This window comes from Apteryx rowi, unplaced genomic scaffold (assembly GCF_003343035.1).
Source record: "Apteryx rowi isolate R43461 unplaced genomic scaffold, aptRow1 scaffold_740, whole genome shotgun sequence".
NCBI classification, from domain to species: Eukaryota; Metazoa; Chordata; class Aves; order Apterygiformes; family Apterygidae; genus Apteryx; species Apteryx rowi.
This window is the reverse complement of record NW_020451028.1, coordinates 259,688-280,258: the sequence shown is the minus strand read 5'-3', so window position 1 is coordinate 280,258 and position 20,571 is coordinate 259,688. Positions and strand designations below refer to the sequence as shown.

Sequence of the window (20,571 nt, the reverse complement as noted above, 5' to 3'; positions counted from 1 at the left end):
ACATAACAAAATAGATGAAACACTTGAGAAAAAAAATAAAGCTATTGTATTTCTGTAAAAAGATGGATTTAGCCTTGGCACGTTGAACAAATTCTAGCACTAATAATTGCCTAGGGCTAAATTTCTCCCCCAATTTCATTTTTTTAATTCTAAATATATTTTAAATTTCCCAGATACACAACTCAACAGATAACAATATATTCTCTTATATATATATTCTTATCTATAGTCACGTTTCTCTGTCACCAGAGAACCATCCCTTAGTGCTATTTCAACTTTCCTACACAAATCCTCCATAACTGCTTAATAAGGATTCATGGAATTCTTTTAATCACTAAAACTTCAAAAACTATGATGCAAAATAATTGATAGGCAAATTGTTGAAATCAGGCTTTTCTTTACCCATTCATAAAATGACTTTGACTACTTTCACCACAGCTTTAATACTGCCCAATATGMATAATTTTTTCTAACATTCTGTTTCACTATCTTGTTTTAAGGCTCTCTTCAGAAGTACTCCCACAAAACATAATGCTCTGGTAAAGCAAGGAAGGACAAGCTTCATGAAGGGCTGTTATTTCTAATTATTTCAGAGAGTCTATCTACATTTTTGATCCCACATTCTAAAAGAAAAGAATATTAATTTGTAGTAAGAGAAAGGTGAGATTTTCTATGGACACATTAAAAAAAAAWAWAWATATATATATATATAGCAAGGCTGAAGTGATTACAGCAATACCATTCCATTAGGGATGCCAACAGGGATGCCAACAAACGTTCAAAAGGCTTCACACTATGATTTCATTTTCCTCTTCAGAGCATGAGTCCAAAGATCTTGTGCCCACTTTCTGGCCCAGAGCAAGCACTGTCTTGTCCTTATTTTACCTTTACAAAGTGATAAAGCTGCAGAAACAAACTCAAGAATTCTTGGCCATCTCTTTTTGTCCTTCTTTTCTTGTGGGGAAAAATTGTCAGAAAAGTGCCATAATTCTTATTTTAACAGGTAATTATAACAATTACTACAAAAAAGGTAATGAAGTATAGATCACAGGAATCAAACCAAAGAAATTGAACACAAGAACTGTACTATAGAAAAGCAGTACTTTACTAACAATTATTAAAACACAAATAAGTGAAACTAAGAAGAGCTCAAGGAACAAAAAAGAAACCAGGAGTAGTTCGGAAAGCAAGCGTGTCAGAAAATCTGTTAACGTGAATTAACAGATTCTAGACTGAACCTTCTTGTCTAGATGGCTATATCTGAAGGTCCATATAGCTTCATTTAACTAATTTTGATCTGAAGAAAGGCAAGCTATTTAGAAAAATACAATCTAGAATTTAAATTTTCAATGATAGAGTTCACAATAACTGGCAAGCTATTCCAGTCCATGCTGGAGTTAATGGGTAAATTTTAGGTTTGAATGCATCGTGCTTTAGATTCCACATCAGTGAATCTATTCAGCTTATGCTTGTCAGATTGAAGATGTTCCTGCTATAAAATTCYTAACTTCCAGGCATGTACTCACATAGTCTGTTAAGAGAGGTATCTTTAAGCCCCAAAGAACATCTGAGATCTTTGCCACACAGTCATCAACTCCGGTATCATTAACCAAACCTCTAAAATTAACTTTTTTGGATTTGGGGTCATTTTTTTCCCCCCTTATCAGGGCTGAATAATAATGCTACACTGAGAGTGAAGACAAGATGCCATAGGAAAAACATTAGATAGAACCACTAAAATTTAAAGCATAATCAGTCTCTCAAAATCTTCAATAAAACCACATAAGAACGTACTGAAAATAAAACAGGATTCCAGGTGCCAGAGCAGAAAATTATGTCACAAGGATATGAATGGCATCTATTAAAACTAAAACCTGGTATTTGTGACACTGTGGAATTATAATTTGGAAGATGGAAAAAATCAAAAGTACAGGGAACTTTTCTGTTTGCAGCCCAAAAACAAATGAAACCCAGAAACCTAGCTTTATAGAAAAGTTAAAACTCTATTATTCTGATACAGATCAAACAAAATCTGCCTGCTTTAAGGCCCACAATTTCTAAAAGAGGTTAAAAAGCAGGATTCATTTAGGTCAACTACATGAGAAAATGAGGTATAAAATTACCTTACTAACAGATCAGAAAAAAAAGACATACATCTGTGTTGTACCAATAAAGGAAACAATAGTGGAGAAAAGTGATAATATTTACCAATAGCAAGATACATAACAAAATGAAAGAAGGACTGGGAAAAGCTTTCAGGAAATTTCACAAGAGAAATGCAAGGGAAAAAACAGACTTCTAGTTTTTAGAAGAGGAGTTCCCAAATTTTTGTTTCTGGTGGACTACCAAGCACAGTAGCACAAATAGCAGGGAGAGCAGCTAGAAGTTGGGACCAGCTCCAAGTCCTGCCAGACTGATAGCTCTGACCCCAATTGCTCGATTCCTCGATTCCAATGCAGTCTGAAAAAGATACAGTAGACACTAGAGCATCAAGAATCAATTAGATTTTCCAGAGATAATCTCCTGTCTAACATCCCATCCTAAAAATCTGGACCTCTGGAATCCAATAGCCTAAGACCAAAAAAAAACCCCCCTGCTATTTAATTATTTATAATGTTTTATAATGGTATCTCAATTACTGTTCTGAACAGATGCCAAAAGATTCAACTTCTTCAATGAGGGATGAGTCCAGGAATTTGCAGTCATGCCTTGAAGTCAACAAATTCTCTTTTTCCCTGAGAATGCAATAAGGATTTTATTACATCCTCTATCAGAAGAGTTTGAGAATGAAAAAGAAAAAGGYATATGTTCTCTTGCAAATGGAACACCAGATGACATCTCTGTCAAAAACATAACCTTCAGTAAAGCAAAAGAGGCATCTAAGTGTCCAATATTTAACAGTTCAGCAGTTTTATCAGAGACAAATCTGAAGCCTTGGATCCCGATTAAGTCATAGCAAGCTAATGCATGGGGAAATTTCAAAGACACCCCCCCCCCATTATTATCTAACTTAGCGTTCAGAAATTAATCAGACATTACTATGTTCCTGTCTTGGCGCTGTCTGCAAGGGAAAGAGAGGGCTTGGTCTGTCCCTTATACACTGAGGGCACCTGGGATACAGAGGCATTCCCAGTGGATACCCCCAAAGGCACCACACGTGTGGGATGCACACGAACCCAGAGCGGACTTCATACAGAACACAGCTTGAAAGGAGCATTCCAGCAACTCAGTGAATGATTTTGCTCTAATTACAGAATGGTTATTTGTAAGCTATTCACACTACAGATACTACCCTCCATGGAGATCTAATTCAAAAAGTTTATTTAGGTTCTACAGAGCAAAGAGGGAAAAAAATAAAATAAAACCAATTACATTCCAAATTCATAGCTGCAGAAATCACTTATCTCCACTACAAGAAAGAATATAAAGTGTTTTTTGAAAAACAAATTTTCAAATTTCATAAAAAGCCTAACTACCAGATGCCACATTTATTCACTAGCCTACAGAACTAAAAACTATAGAATTATAATATTCTTTAGAAAACTCTATTTAAAATGTTCCTGTATTCCTACTTGTCTTGCTTCTGCATCTTTATGCTTTGTCATCCTCCTCTTGAGGACATCCTCAACTTTGCTGAGCTCATTTACTGATTACTGATGGATATAACTAAGAAGCAAACAAATCTAACGTAGAAATTCAGATTTTGTTATGATATATGGAATAAACATTTCTTCAAAATAATTTAAGATCTATCTGAATTTGCCATATGAGCAATAATTATGGTTCTATCCCCTAACTAAAGAAGCCTCCATATTCCTAATGAGTAGTATTCTTGTTACATCTCAGAGAACTTATTTATTTTTTGGAGAATTTCAACTGGCAGGACATCATATGGAAGCATCTACTGTGCTCAAATAAAAAAGTTACAAAATTATTTTAATGTTTGCTTTCAAACAAAAAAGCAAAAAACACTATCTGTTCTCAGACCTCCAATTAAAGGGAAATATGTGCTGCAATATCTATGTGTAAAATCATCCAGGAAGTGATGTGGCAGCCCTGACTAGTAAATGAGTAATTAAAATTCTAAATTAGGATCATGCCCTCTTTTTTTTTTTCTTACCTTAATTCGGGTGATTCGGCCCTCCTATATCGCTCCTGCCACTTTCCGATGCCTGAACTGGCTTTTCTGGAGGCAGTGCTTGTCTGTGACTGAGAAGAGGCGCTGTTTCTGGTGAGATAAATTGTCTAGGTCTTTCTTTTCTTGTGTCTCTATCTTTTCTGCTCTTTGAGTTCCTCTTCTCTTCATTCCCAACTCCTTACCAATCCCCACACCAATGCCACTATACTCAACTGCACCAGTTTTCCCTCCCTTCTACTGAATATATCAACCACTGCTAGAAGCTGAGAGAAGTTTCACAGCTACATCAGAAATGTTCCTAACAATTTCACAGCCATAATGCTATGACAAATGCCTCACAATGTAGAAGTAATTATTTTAAATTTTCAAAGAGCTGGATTGCTGGAAAATTTCTACCTAGCTAAAATGATCTGCTTAGGTAAAGAAGAAAAAATACAGTCCCATAAAATACTAACTGGTTATAAAGAAATTAGTAATAAGTTTTTCATATACAGAAAACACCAGTTACATTCTGGAGATGTCATTTAAGTAGAAGCATGTAATGCACACAGTCAAGAAGTATTTACTGAACTAAGCTCAGCCTTCTTAATGAACACTCTTCTTTTAGAGTCTCTTCTTGCAGCTCAGTGGAAATACCTTTCTCCTTTACACAAGAACTTATGTTAAGCTAATGCATCCAAAAGAGCAGATATTAAATATGGAAAGAAGTCAGCTTTGCCATTGTAACAACCTATAATTACAATATTCCCACTAAATGTATAGAAAATAATCTATAATAACCAAAACACTCAAGTGGTACAACTGGATATGTACCAGTTTTTTTTCTCTTTATCTACGCAATAAAACAAATTTATTTACTGGCCTCTCATTCTTTAAGATAGCAAAAATTGGGAAAGTCCATGGAGAGAATGAACAAATCTCAGGTTTCTCRGGAAAAATCCTCTGATTAACAACCTTTATACTTTGCACTTCTAGAAATCAAAAGATGATCACTTATATCTAAGATGGCTAACTTCACGCAAAGGAATAAAAAGCAGCAGGTAAAAAAGAGGCATGGTAAGAGATATTTATCCTAGCTAAAGCTTGTACTGTGCACATGTATGACCTTATTCTCACTACATATACAAACCTATGAAATACATTTTTTTCTACAACTTTAAGCTGAACTACATTTTAATACTCCAGTCATTAATTACTTTCTAAAGTATTTTAAAAATTTCCTGTCCAATAACGAGATGTACACAGAACTGAAATTCTATAACAAGATCTGTTCTAAATACAGGTTTTGAATGATTACCCTGTGAACAGTATCTTGAATTCTGAGAACTCTGTTACCAGAATGACACAAACTAGAAGCAATTCAGAAAACAAAAATAAAAATTAGAGGATTGGAAGAAAGTTTAGATGATGTATACTATTTCTTAGACAAAGAAAAACTGGCAAGTAGAACTGAAATCTACTAAAAACAGAGCAGTATAATCTGATAACTCAGAAAGGAATTTAGGCCATCATGAGAAATTATCTAGCAGTATCAGAAAAGAAAAATACAAGCAAAAGTATCACGTAAGGTTGTTTTTTTTTTTCCAAGAGAAACTTATTTGAGTGTTGAACAGACTCTTAAAGGATGCAGTAAATGAACATGAGGTGAGTTGTGAGATAAATACGGATGAAGCATGAAAAAAAAAAAAAAAAACATAGATACTAATCTTAAACTGTTGATGATGAAAGCAGGTAACCAGCTATACTTCCCTTGCCACCACCTATAATAAAATCTCTTTTGATTTCCACAAAAATAGAACTCCTAAGCACAATCACTTGCTAACTAGAGTAAAGCAGGAGCATGGACTCATTCTAAGCCAAGTGTAGAGTCTCAAAAAGCAGTAGCTTACAATTAAAGGACAGAACTTGTTAAAGCCTGGGGCTGGGGGAGTGAGAGGAAGAGACACTAGTAAGGAAGTCATTCCACCCATTTCAAAGAAAGTATAGCAAAATATTCAAATGTGGAAAAGCAAAAGCTACCTTGCTGGAAAGAGACTCGTTTCCAGGAATCCTTCAGATTGTTGAAGTTGTAGCTGTCTGATTCAGTTTTATTTAATTGATAAGGTGTGTTAACTAACATGCATACCTACAGAGGGGGATACACTAGCTAGAGACATTTTGTTGGCCAATCTAATTCTACACAGATAACGTGGTTTCATACATCAAAACCTGTATTTTTATAGCTGCCTTGTTATTTGATCCTGTTGCTTTTTCTCCTCTTTCTTTCTACTTTCTCTTTTATGAACAAGCAAGAAGATAGCACAGCATTCATGTGTAAAGGTGACTGAAGACTGAAAATGGTTAGGATCACTCTTCCTTTCAGGTCTACCTATTACAGAAACATAGTCTGCTCTTTCCTACAGAAATCATGAACTTCAAATACATAGAGGTAACAGTATAAAAAAGCTTTTGGTCTTGAGTTACAACTGTCTAACTGACCTGTTTGTTGGAATTCCTGATTTGAATAAGGCAGGAGGAGATGTGAAATCAGCTTTGGTCGACTGCACTGCCAACTCTTTCTCCAAATTTCCAGTTCTGCCCTGCTGTACCTTCAAAATAATGTTTTATCATTAGTTTAACCTCAGAAGTATTGTAACCCCAACACTCAACACAGCACATAGCCAATGCAAAAAGACAGTTAAGCCCAATTTTAATCAGATTAAAAAAAAAAAAATACTTGTCACCCTTGCACAGTTAATAAAATCCCATATTTTATAAGGGTATATTACTTAAATACTGTGTAAATAGATATAAGAAGCAATATAGTGAAGAGCAATTTACTGAAGAAGATTAGACAGTTTTAATATTTACTTTCAAAGCATTTGATTTGGACAGTGAACAACAGTCCCAATCGATTCTCTTGTAGAATCTCCTGTATGTACAAAATAACAGCTTAATTTTAAAAGAAGCAAAATTATTCAAGAATCTTCAAAATCTAAACCAGAGATGTCTAACAAGTCTGCTGCCCAGCAACAAATCACAAAACAAGAAAATGAATACATTCTCTGTCTGCCTTACTGACCATGAGAGCAATCAACCACTTAATTTTTGAGTCATACCAGGAACAGTCAACTCATACTCTAGATTATGAAAACTTTACAAGATTTTTCCTTAGTTTAGATTAGGTACTTTAAAAACATACTGCAGTTTCTGAAGTACTGCAAAATTCCAGAGACATACTACTAAAGCTATGCAAGACCTTTAGTGCAAATATTTCATATACTGTTTGATTTCAGCAGCACATTACATATGCAAGAAAAACTACTTACATGGTTTAGTATTAAAGACAAACCAGAACTGACTCAGTTTTTAAAGATTCTCTCACTGTACTATCCACATAGCTACATATCACTCTTTAGAGTGCATTTCTAGAAAAGTGTCATCCCAAGTAGAAACAGCAGCAAAGAAAAAAAAATCAAAATATTTTGAAGTAAATAGCCAAAAATGCAATAGTCAGTAAGACAGCTCAAACCCCAGCATTTCAAACTGAAGAGAAACAATGTTTTAACTATACAAAAAAAACATTTTTTTCTAAAATCATAAAAGCATTTTCCATTTATTTAACTTGCATGTTTGGATACCAGGGATTTTAGGTAACAAAGTTTCATAAATAGAAATATATGTGAATTAGTATATGAGAATCTAGCTAGCTTAATCATGGTATAACATCATATAGGCTCTGATCTCACAGATTCTTACAGAGAAGCGAACAATTAAGCTTTTGCAGAATCTCGCCAATAATTACACACACATCTCTCTCCCACATCCACAAGAGACTGACTGCACATAAATAGTTAAGATTCCCTAAAACTTGAACTTTAGTATCCAGAAGTATGAAAAATATTTAATACTAAAAAGAAGAAGGTTTTTTTAAGGATTTTTCTGAAAAATCTGTAAAACCTCAATTAATTAATAAGTAATTGAAAAACGTAGGAGATGAAACAAGCTCTTGTCAGGCATAGATGACCAATCTAAACACACCACGTAAATAACATATGACTTTCAGCACTTCAGAAGAGCTGAGAAATTTATTAACAAAAGTATAAAATAAGCCTGCTATATGTACACTCCTCCCCTTCATTTGTAAAACAGATGACAAACTGTTCCTGTCATACAACATAAGTATCTGTACTGATTCATCACTAGATCCCCACCACCCCTGCCAGAGTCAACAGAGAGAGAAATAGGGGAAGTATTGGTTTGGAATACTCATCCTTCTTCCCTCAGGACAACAGTTCGGAAAAGTTTGAGCTCATAGTGACCAGCTACAGTGAGAAATCATAACTCCCATTGTCCAACATCTCATTAACACTATTACTACGAAAAATGAGGAAGGGAAGAAGCCCCGGGAACTTCTGTTCTTGCTAAGACAAAAAAAGTAAAAACTACTGGATACTCTCAAGTAGCATAATGAGGGGAAACAAATCATACCAAAACTACCTGGCTACAATTGACTCTTCTGTTACAGGAGCATACAGAAGAAAGTCACAAACAGTTCCGAGCTGGTTTAATGAGAGTTCAAGAACAAAACCAACGATATATTGAAAATAAGGAAAATAAATAACCGCTGTATTTTAAATTCAACTTCAGTATCAAACAAAAGAGTAATTTAAAAAATGAGAGATTGAAAACAATGTTCAGCTCTAAAGTTGCTTTGTGCAAATCAACATTCCCTAATGGAAAAATATTATATATACTTGATTTATTGTCACCTAAACCCAAATAGACAACCAAAAAAATGAACGACTGATTTTCACATCTCAGAGATGCCAAGGATAAGTGTTACAAAACAAAATGTAAGAGCTACAAAGGCCACAGGAAAAACAAACATGCCGTAATCTACAAAAGCTTCCCCAGCACATCTGCACAAATTCTGCACAAATGCACTACAACTAAAAATAAACCACCATATAAAGCAAGATTAGTTTCACTTAGAAATTTGTTAGTACACCAGGCCACTAACTCACATGCTTGTAGAAGGATGACAAACAAAGCAACACTTTTTAATCAGCGTTTTGTGACATACACAGAAAGTCACTGATGCAAGATGAGAGTTTGAAATAATGGCTACCTCCATTTCAACTGTTCTTCTATCAGTCTGTGGTGGTATGGGAAGCAATACTCAACAAAAATGAGAGCAACCAACAAAAGTTTACTAAAATTCACCTTAAAAAGATGGTATCTGCCATCGAGAATCTCTGCACTTGGTGTTACTTCCATAGCATTGTCTTCGGCCTAAGTTAAATAACACATTGCCCATTAAGATACCATACAACTCTTAACTGATGGGCCATATTCTGAGTAATGGTATAGATACAATCTAGCTGTAGCTAGTCTGTGACACTATCCACACAAATTGCCAGTGAAGCAACACAGGAACATTCTGGGCTTGGGTTGGGGGGAGTCAGGTGCAAACTCTAACAAATGCACTGTACTGGGCAGAACAAGCTTATGACACACAAGCAGCTTACAAGGGAAAAAATCACGTAGAATATCACAAAAGTTGTATTAATTACCGTAATTTTATTTGTGGTTGAGGTAACTGGTAAAATTTCAAGACCCATTCGTATTCTCTTTTGTTTTTCACAGTAAGCTTTCCAGGTATCTTCATTGAACCCATAGTTGAAATAATCAGAGAGGTCAGCCCCTTTAAATAAAAAAGCACAAGTTTTTTAGGATGTTACAAAGATCATCTTTTCTTTTTTCTATTTTACCTCTATTTTAGCATCAAATCAGATTAGCTATTGGCCCGAAAGATGCACTGCTGAAATGTACGAAGTCTCATATCAGACAATATACAGCGTTCATAGCTAAGACTAGAAAAATATTCACGCTGAGCGAGAAAGTGCATGGTGCCTAGCACCTTGTCTCAGGGATCAAGAGCAGACACTTACAGAATAGCACAGGATATTACAATCTTCATATCTTTGTAAGTTCCATAACTTTGTTATATGTTCAAAGAACCATCACTCCTTTTTGCTTGTTCTGCACTTAACTCCTCATAGTTTCATCTGAAACCACTAAGTACTTTTACTACTAGAGATACTAGAAACACTCAAATACACAGTATGTATTTCAAATACCAAACAGTCCAAACACCAACTATCAAAGGTTTTTCTCCCCCTCCCGCCCCCCCATCTTTGTAGACGCTATTTGCATTGCCAAAGCAATATACAAACACTGGAACAAACTACATAGAGCAACAAGAGGTACTGCCAATAAAAAAAATACTGGTATTAGACAAGTCTGGCCAAACCACTTGAGCAGGCTGGACTATTTTCCCTTCTGCTTTATCCTCTGTCATATGGCACAGATCAATGGCAAAAACCTGCACAGAAACACAGTTTTCCAAGCAGAGTTCAGGAAATAAATGAATTCAAGGAGGGCAAGTCCTGCAATTGCTTTTTGCTGACATTTATGTGTGCGATGTAGACTAAGAAATGTGGCATACCTACACACTCTGTGGCACAACACAAAGGCATCAAGTAACTTACCTGCTTTCTGTAAGTAATATTGTACAGTATCTTCCATCTATAGGGTAGATAACTTCTGTACACAGTAGATAGGAATTATTATTAAAATAACCTACCAAATACTTATCAGTTAATGTTAACCAGAGTATTACCTGGCTTTCTCCAAGGTTTATCTTCAAAAGAATCTAAATCTACTTCTAGAAGTGGAACACCATTAATACTCCCTGGTGCATCGAGATCTACCCCTTTAACTTTTGCACCTGTGAAGATAAGTTAGAAAGTTAGAGCCTTCTGTCTCTACTAAAATGAGTTTTAATAGCTGCAACACATCTGAAAAAAAAATCAGATTAATATTTAGTAAGAAGTTTTGAAAGGGAAAATTACTTCCTTCATCCCAAACAATTAGACATATAAAAGAAAAGACATCATATCTTTCTCCTCCTCTTAAACAAAAACCTTTGACAGAAAAACGTAGACCACACAGGTAGCTCTTTCTCAGCTGTTTTTGCATCCTCAGTACTTTAAGTCCCTGTGCACAGATTTACGCAAGAAGTCAACATAAGAACTGAGCCTCTGGCACATTCAAAGAATGACTTAATTGGTGGTGAGTCTTGAAGCTTCCCCTACTGCTCCCCTTGCCACCAAGTCAGAGCTGTCTATCTGTTGGTCACTGCATTTTGCTTTTTCCAACACTTTTAGGACCTTCAATGGCCCTTAAGCATCAAAATCACTTTTCATTCAAGGCTTTACAGATAACAACATCTAAGCAAAAAAACATAAAAGAGACAGCTGACAGTTTAAACAACTCACTCATTAACAGCCAATCAAAATGAGTTTTAAGTACAACCCCCTTAATGTGGTTCTACAGCTAGGTGTGATCTAGTAATCTTATCTTGAACTCTAATTTTATATATTACTAAAAATATACGTGTCACAACTTGATTTTACGAATCTGTGGAGCTCTAGAATTACTTATTTTATAATGCCATGAATACCTATAACTCTCTCTGTTGCTCCTTTTCCAGATAATTTAAGCTAGACATTTTACAGATGGACAGTAACAAAACATCATGATGTCCTGGATGCACATTAATCTTAAATATTAATCTGATGATATTTATCATGTCATTAATCACTGATGATATGCAAATGAAATTGTCAGGAAACAAAGACTGCAGAAACATCTGCATATAACTACTTTTACCTTAAATGTTGGAAATAAGTGACCTGAAAAGGAGGTTATGTACCTACAAGCCTATGCATTTTCCCCAACCTTGTAAGCTTACCTGATTAAAACAAAAAGCAAAAAAACCCCAAATCCACTCTCTGCAAACCATGCCACTCAAGACAAAAGAAAAAAAAAAGTATACGTACCCAGGTTTTAGATGCATTCAACAAAAACAATGCAATAAACATTGAACAGTTTAAGAGCAGTAGTAATTTTACATTTGTCTAATTCACTGTCATCACACCAAAACTTTTTGTAAACACCCTGTAGCTAAAAAATACAGACTATGCACACACACATAAATGTGGGCTATATCGGGTTATTGATTTTCTTGCATTTTTACTAATATTAGTGTGTAAATTTTCTTACCAGAAGATCCATAAACTCGCCCTCCTGTCTTAATATTGAGATTCACAGGTGCCGCTCCATAACTTAAAGAAATTAACAAAACTGAATTAGACAGAGAAAACTCTAAAACAAAAGAAAAAGCAAAACTTAACAAAACAAGAGTTAGCTAGATCCAAAAACAAACTGGACCCAGGCTCAATGACCATCTTGAATCTCTAGCTTTCCAAGCTGGTAACACTGTAAAAGTAAAGAGATCCGCCTAGGAGCAAGAGAGTGTACCTTTCCATGCTCAGTAGCAACTTCTCCAACTAATAAACAGTTGTGAAGCAAGTCCCAGTCACTCTTCCTGAGTTGAAAGGATAAAGGCCTTGATAGAAACAAGAGTGGACAGAACCAGAAGAAGAAAGAAAGGAAAAATGAAGTTCATTTAGGGATACAAATGACACTCTGGGGAATAGGGTAAAAACAAAATGAAAGAGTTTAAATAGTAAACCTTCTCTGCTTTCTTGGGGGTTTTTTTAGACCTTTTCTGTTTTCAAAATTATTCCATTTAATCTGTACAGAAGTGGAAAATACAAGCATTCCTCTAAAATGATTGAAAGTCTGTCTGTTTCAGTATACTTTTAGCAAGCACCTACCCTTTGTCCAGTGGGGCGGGGGAGGGGAATCCATGTTGTCTCATCACACAATAAGCCCCAATAAACTGAACACACATTTCACTTTCTAAAAGAACAATGACAACCCAAACTGATCTAAGAGAGCTTTATTCATAAAAATGCAATCAGAAATCAAGGCACTAAGCTGATTTAGCTACTTTAAAAACTACAAAATGAGATTACCATATAACAGAAGGCAGCGTACAGTTTACAGTACCACCTCCCATGCAATTCTATTTTTCATTCAGGTCTGTACTACAGTAGTACAAAACTGACACAAAACATTTATCCTTATGATCTGCCAAACTGTATGTGTACATGACTTTTTAAAATAAATTGTATGTTTTTTTTAAAGTGATTGACAACTACATGAAAAATCATTTAATCCTATATAGGAATTTGTTAAACTGAAGTTAAAATGAACAGCAATGTTAAGGTTGTTTTAGAAGACTGCTCTTTCATGAACTTTCTGTATAATTTGTTCAAAAAAAAAAAAAGATTTTTCAAAAGAACAACCATGTCAATACAAAACTTTCTATTCTAATTAACTATTTGCTTATAGTTTTCTGTATTCATGGAAAGAGCAGCAGCAAATGCATAATCTAAACTTCCGCTTTACTCTCACAAAATTTGAGGTGACTGCCTACACCACCACAAGCGGCACTGCTTTCAAGTTGTTGAAGCAGACAAGCTATTGAAAGCAGAGAAACACGGAACTTAAAAAATTGCCATTTTTGATATCACACTCTTTTGCACAGTTACTATAGGATATGAAATACTGTAAGTTTAAAAATATTATACATGTTTCAAAAATGAATAAACTACCTGAATTCTAAAGTTAAAAATGCAACAACATACATGAGTCAGACCTACCTGCAGCATATATAGAATTAAGCCCTGGTATACTCCATTTTTACAAGCATAAAAATATCAGGATTGCCAACACAAACAAGCAAACCACTCCCCTGAGAAAACTTTCATGTAATGAAAAATTATATTTCATAATTTTTGGTGAAATTAATGCTCTTCAAAAGCATTAAGTGAAAAAGAAACTCTATCAACAGAAGGAACATGGAGCAAATAACAACAGCAAAAAATTTCTTGTACAGGACAAATGCCTGAAGCCTGACCTTGAGAAATTATCTCTAGGGTCTAGTAGCTCCATCCTGAAGTACATTAAATCCTTATCTGAGAATATCGTTAAGAACGGAAACTACCTACTTATTAGAATTGTATCCACTACAAATAAGACCAAGGACAAATGTTTTTAATGTTCTCTGTGCCTGCCACTCTGCAATTTGCAACAAAAATATCAATGTCAAAAATGACCCTAAAATGTGACAGCGATTCTGTAATTAAAAAACAGCTCTCAACCTTACATTCTTCTTCAATTATTTCTCAAAATCTGAAAATAAAGTGTAACTCATACAACATATACAGCTCATCAACAACTCACACAGCTCTTCATTTCATTTCCTGTTTTTTTTAAGTCACTGTTAATTAAAAACATTTTGTTAAACTGATGAAAAACCCTATATGGAGAATAATTTATGTATACAATTTATTGACAAATATTAAGAAGCCAGAATTAATCTCTAAATGTAATCCTGAATGTTCCCTCAGTTAATGTTTGCAAATAACTTACCCATACTGTGGAGCTCCCGTTTTAATATCCCCTATGGTGACTTGAACATCATCTTCATCATCATCACTATCACTATCGCTGTCATCCTCAGTCTCTGTCACCTTCTGCGAAAAAAAAGGTCATTGCTCAGACAAAAAGCAGTCAGTTACCTACAGCAGAAAAATATTCYAGACAAAATTGCCCATTCCAGAAATCTTTGACAGAAAATTCTTATTTTCTCATACCTCAGAATTGAGTGGCATTAACAGAAAAGTTAGGCTCATCTGTCAAAATGCTGCAAATATTGGAAATATCTGGATCAAAATGGTAATAGTATCTTTAATATTAAGCTGCTGTTTCTGAAACATGACATTTCCTAAATAAGCATAAAATGGTCTCCACTGCCTAATATTTTCTTCCTTCTAACTACCTCATATATACCAGTTCCCTTGTTATCGCCTCACTTTGGAAAGAGCCTAAAAGATATGTGAGACTAGCTTCCTGTCTTCATCAATTATATATCCACAGCAATTCAAATAACCTTTTTTCTGTTGTAGATGAACACTGCTCTTCAGACTAATCTATTCAATTCATAACATAATCTTTATATATAATGCTTGACACTTTTAAGTGAGCAGGCTGACTGTAAAACAGATACAAGAGCGCACTAGACAATGGCAGTTCTGCCCAATTACCCCAAACTTTGAAGCTTGCTGGTAAATAAAAACAGCCATACCACTTTATACCAAGAGTTCATCTAGCCCAGTATTTTGTCTGCACCCCGAGACCAAAGGGAAGAGAAAAAATAGGGCAACCGTACATGATATTCATCTCTAATACTCTTTCAGCTGCTGACTGTTATCAGCTCAGGGCATTTCCTGAGCCAGTATTGGCTTGTCTACTTAGTAACTCCCAACAGCTCTTTAAACTTGCCACACTATCTTTGGCAAGGAGTTCCATCGCACTCCCTACTGCACGAAGACCCAACCTCCTCTTTTATTTCTTTTCACTCTGGCTCCCACTAGTTTCTCTGGATAGTCCCAGTTCTCATACTGGAAGGGACTGTGAGCAGTCGATCCATATTTACCCTCTCCATACATGATTTTGTTAACCTCTATCATATTCTACATATATCTCTTTTCCATGCTGAGAAGTCCTTGCCTACTCAGCCATTCCTTGTATGGAATTCACTTTGATTATCCTTGTGGCCCTTCTCTAATCTTTTTTCAGTTGAAGTAAATCCTTTATGAGGTGAAGGGAACAGAACTGCACACAGCATCTGRGGTGTGACCAAACCATGAATTTGTGAAGTGGCATAATGATGTCTTCTGCTTTGTTCTCCATTTGTTTCCTTTTAAGTCCTAAGATTTGGATGCTTTTTAGACTCCAGACAAGTACTGAGCTGACATATTCATGGATCTTTCTCTATAGCTTAGGGTCTCCCTCCTAAGTGGATGATCAGCTCAGAGACCATCATTTTGTATGTAAGGTTGTTGTCCCTCCCATGAACACCACTTTCCTTTTTTCTACATTGAATTTCAAAAACTATTTAGGAATCAGTCAGTTCTTCATAGATTGGTCCTTGTCCTTACTATCTTGAATAACTTTGCATCAGCAGAAGACTTGTGATCCCACAACTTACCCCTCTTCCAAGTAATTTATAAACACTTTAAACAGCACAGGTTAAGCACAAGACTCCAGTGAAGGAAGTTCACCTTCAGTGGTGTTTCTCTGCAAAAACTTAACCTTTGCTTCTATCCTCTGTTTTCTATCTTTTAGACATGAATTATCTGTGCAGGACACTCCCTCTAATCCTGCAGCTGCTTAGTTTTCTTAAAATCCTTTGGTGAGGAACTTCAGCAAGAACTTTGAGGAATTCAAGTAAACTTTATCAGATTACCCTCATTCACACACTTGTTGAATCCTTCAGCAAGAGGCTGAACCTACGAAAGCCAAGTTGATTCTTTCCAGGTAGACTGCAGTTATCCAAGTGTAGCTGAACTCCAGCCCCTACCTATTACAGCTTCTACTAACTTGCCTGGTACACAAATTAGACAAAAATAAGCAGTTGTATAGAAGAGAAAAAGCTGGAGCACAGTTCACCCTTGCTATGCAACATTACTATAATTTACATAACAATAAAGATTTTTAAACAATAATTAATATTTTAAAACAATGAGTTTATATAACAAAAACAGTAAGACAAAATGCAAACAAAAACAATTTACATAATAATAAAACATTTACATAACAATAGAGCCGATGGGGGGAGGCCTTACAACTTGCATAAATTATATCATGATACTGGTTTTAGTAACACTAAGTGAATTCTTGCAAAATATGAACTAATAAATCTCCTATTGAAATAAAACTGCAAGTTCTTCATACAATAGCCTGAAGCTGTTCCTATTTACAGCAAGCTGAGGCCTTTTATCAACATACCAACCGTAAATCTCATTTCTTGGTCCTTTCTTTTGTCATACTACTGACTACTGAAGACTGTTACAAAACAAGTTTGTTATGCTGCCTCTAAAAGGCACGTGTTAGTCACCTTTTGATCCATATTTTTCACATAGTTCTGCAAATGCTTACTGTTTATAATGTTCAAAACAGAAAAGCAATCAAAAGACTTTCTTTTCCTATCAGTGAGGAAAAATAGGGAAGAGTTCCATTTTCAAAAGGATATCTTTGGAAGAAGACGGCTGGCTTGAAGCATCAGGTTTTCCCTAAAGAAACTGGATGTACTATACATTTATTTTCTGGAATTTAGTTTGAAAAACTGGACTGCAGCTGGAAATTTCACTTCCTATCTAACAGTTTCTACAGAGTTTCTATAGATAGTGTCAAACACCTCTAAGAAAAAAACATCAAAGGCATACACTAACATATAAATTAATTATAAATCCTAGCTGAATTATGATTATCCAGTAAAACCAATTAAAACAGTATTTCAAAAATACATTTAAAACTACCGTTTTCACGACACCATTTTCCGCAGCTTCCTCTTCATTCCCAGGTGGAGGCAGAGCACTTAAACAAGAAAATGTTAAAATAGTTATTTATGCACATATTATTAAGCACATATATCAGCTAACAATGAAAAAGTATTGCTACATTATTTCAGAGAACAGCCAAGGTTCCAGCTATCTTTTGCTTACTTCTGATTAAAAATTTTCTAGAAGAAAATAACCTTATATTAGCAGAATAGTATTTAAGTAACACAAATCATAGTAACTGGATGTTTGCAGAATACTTGCAAGTAGCAAGGCACTATACCTGGATCCTGCTCTTTCAAAAGCAAACTGAAATCTCTCATAAGTTATGAAGTGAGAATAACTGAGCTTTTATTTTTCTTGCAAACTTACGCTCTTTGAAGATGTAATGGGAAAAGCATTTAAATACTTGGAAGTAATGCAGTACTGAACCAAAATTCCTGTATTTGCATTGCAAAGTGTTCTTTACCAAATAGAACAACTGAATGATAAATTCAATTATATTTTAACTGTAGACTGAAAAGCAGAAAAATATTAGAACTACTGGTTTGTCTGAAATTAACAGTTTTGTGAAATGTATGCAAATGAGCTGACTTGCCAAACTGTTACCTACTGCTGTTTCTTATACAGCAATACTTTAATTTCCAGAGTTGCATTAACTGGCAGAATGTTGCATCACAATCAGCAGGGTAAGCAGGGAGCCATCTTGAACCGATATTCTGTCACTGAAAGGATATTTTTTGGTCTCTGAATGGGCTCAGCAACCTCCAAACTTTATTAAATAGGAACTGAAACCTGAAGGATTTTGATCCCATCTTATTCTGGCAATATTATGCATCATGAGTGTTGCCCCTAAGCTCAACCACTTTACCATCCAGTAAAATGACAGACTAGCTACAGAACCTGAATAAAACTTCACATTGTCTACATATGAAGAATGCCAAAATTGAGAGGCCTCAGCTTTTAAGAGAATAACTGCCCACCATGCTTTCTGAGTTCCAAACACAGCCTGTAAGAAACATAAGCTGCAATCTGTTGTCCTTTTAGTCCTTAAGTACTACTTATTGAGGTAGACAACAGGGATCATCAGTCAAGCTAGACTGCATGACAGTATTGACCAGAAGAGAGTAAAACACCACTGTTTCTGCAGATCCTTTTGATTGCCAGACAATAAATGTTCTTAAAAGACAGCACTATTAACAAAAGGTGTCAGGTCAAAAAAAAAAAAAAAAAAGGTAACTGAACACAAGGAATCAACTGATACGAAATAGCTTCCAAATGAGGAGCAAATAAACAGATTGTGATTCTTTGTCCTGGAAGAGATGATTCAGGGTGAATGGGACGGAAGTCTACAAAACCGCAAATGACATGGAAAAGGTGAACAGGAAACAACTTTCACTGTTTCTTACAAGAGCTAATTGGAATCAAATAATTGCATTTAGCAGGCAGCTTCAAACTGATGTTCTATGTAGTCAAGTGGTGGAAGTCATTACTGCTACAACACCCTACTGCGCACCTCAAGAGTTGAAATCAGTTGAAAACAGCAGCTGAGCAAGCTTACGGGCAAAGAAGTCCATCAAGGGTTATTAATACAAGGGCTCTCTGACTGAAAAATCCTTGCACACTGCTGGAAGAGTTTATGAAAAATAATACCTGCATTCTTGCATTGCCTTCACATTTTTATTTAACTTACCTTTACTATCAACAATTTGCATAGTTTCTCAGCATCTGAGACTTCTCTTATTCAGTATTCAAAAGCTGACTCCTGCTTCCAGGCAGTCCTTGACACAAACCTCCACCAACACCAACCTCACTATGTTTTCAAAGCAGCATCTTTGTGGTGTCTCTCATACAGCTCCTAATGCCTCAGACACACTTCCTCAAACAGTTTTCCCACAAAAGCTTTTTCTGCCTTTCTTTCAAAGGCTCCCTTGCTAAACTGTCTATCAAACAAACCAAAAAGAGAAGTCRAGCAGATGTGTTACGGGAAGTGCACATCAAACTAGCCAGTACTCATTGCTTCCTTGTGTTCTTCTTTTTATGACTAAATGGTAAGCTCTTTGGGAACACGCTACCTTTTATTCTTAATTTGTAAACCATCTAGCACAAATGAAGTCCTAATCCATGACTGAGATTTCAAAGCACAATAATTACAGAAATAAAAAGCTCTGTTGGCATTTTATAAAGAGATATTGATATCCATACAGTTAAAACCTAAAATAACTTTCATATTCAAGTATCCCAATCTCCCAGGTAAAATCACTTCATAGAAAAGCCAAATCATTCTAGTAGACCAAGCATACTATACTAAGGGGATCTTCAAAGACGCCAGTGTAAGCATTCAGGTGCTATGGACTTTCAAGCAGCTGGGAAAAAGAATGTTATGAATGCAACTTTTTGTGCAGCCACACTACAGAATTTCCAGTTGTCAAGATACCCACCTAGCCTTTTCCTCTTCTGGTCTCTCTACTTCATTTTCATCTACCACAAGAGAAAAGAAACACAGTAGTTAGGAATTATATATTTAAAACTCTCTGAATACCAACTACAGCAGGTATCTTGCCAAGCATATTATTAGGCAACTCTTCAGTTTACTATCCAGTAACATTTTAGACATTTTCATAATGTTTTAGTTACGAAATCAGTTAAGCAGACCACTGAACCCTTGCAGTGCTCCATGCTGCCAGGCCCGTGCCAGGGTTTGCTCTATGGGTAGCATTAGTATTGGAACATAGAGAAAGGCCCTAACATTGTAAACAAAGTTTATACGAGAAAGGATACTACTACTTCAGCACTTTAATTCTGAGGCTCCAGTTACATCAGTACTGATGATGTTAACTGGGGTGCTGGAAAGCGGTGCAAACTGCTTTTTCGGACCTACGCGCTTTTTCTCAACAGGCTTAATGAAAGATCAAAAGCCCCATGGAAAAACCCGCGAGACGCCCCCCGACGAGGAGACCCCCGGCGCCGGGACGGGGAGGCAGCGGGCTCGCATCGCCCTGCCGCGCCGGGGCCGCGGGGCAGGAGGCCGCGGGGCAGGAGGCCACGCGGCGGTCCGCGCAGGCCGCGGCC

At 35.8% G+C, this 20,571-nt stretch overlaps 1 protein-coding gene and 1 long non-coding RNA gene across 7 annotated transcripts in view; both read right to left on the bottom strand.

The window, feature by feature from the left end:
• The window catches only part of FIP1L1 (factor interacting with PAPOLA and CPSF1), a 37,778-nt gene extending 23,162 nt beyond the window's left edge, over nt 1–14,616 (bottom strand). For 3 of the 6 annotated variants that reach the window (XM_026087919.1, XM_026087920.1, XM_026087924.1), the window contains exons 1-8: nt 14,528–14,616; nt 12,506–12,593; nt 12,248–12,309; nt 10,803–10,910; nt 9,694–9,824; nt 9,344–9,412; nt 6,617–6,726; nt 4,121–4,228 (exon numbers count right to left, since the gene is read on the bottom strand). In XM_026087919.1, coding sequence (XP_025943704.1) covers nt 4,121–4,228; nt 6,617–6,726; nt 9,344–9,412; nt 9,694–9,824; nt 10,803–10,910; nt 12,248–12,309; nt 12,506–12,513 — 596 coding nt within the window. In that variant the 5' untranslated portion in view covers nt 12,514–12,593; nt 14,528–14,616. The remainder of the gene's footprint in view (nt 1–4,120; nt 4,229–6,616; nt 6,727–9,343; nt 9,413–9,693; nt 9,825–10,802; nt 10,911–12,247; nt 12,310–12,505; nt 12,594–14,527) is intronic. The other 3 variants (XM_026087922.1, XM_026087921.1, XM_026087923.1) reach the window with 3 other exon arrangements.
• A 2,887-nt stretch (nt 14,617–17,503) lies between these two features.
• Nucleotides 17,504–20,464, bottom strand: LOC112976547. Its single transcript, XR_003257077.1, has 3 exons — nt 20,381–20,464; nt 19,941–19,980; nt 17,504–17,536 (listed from the first exon to the last, which is right to left on the bottom strand). It is a non-coding gene; the product is annotated as an uncharacterized LOC112976547 (long non-coding RNA).
• Between the last annotated feature and the right edge of the window lie 107 nt (nt 20,465–20,571).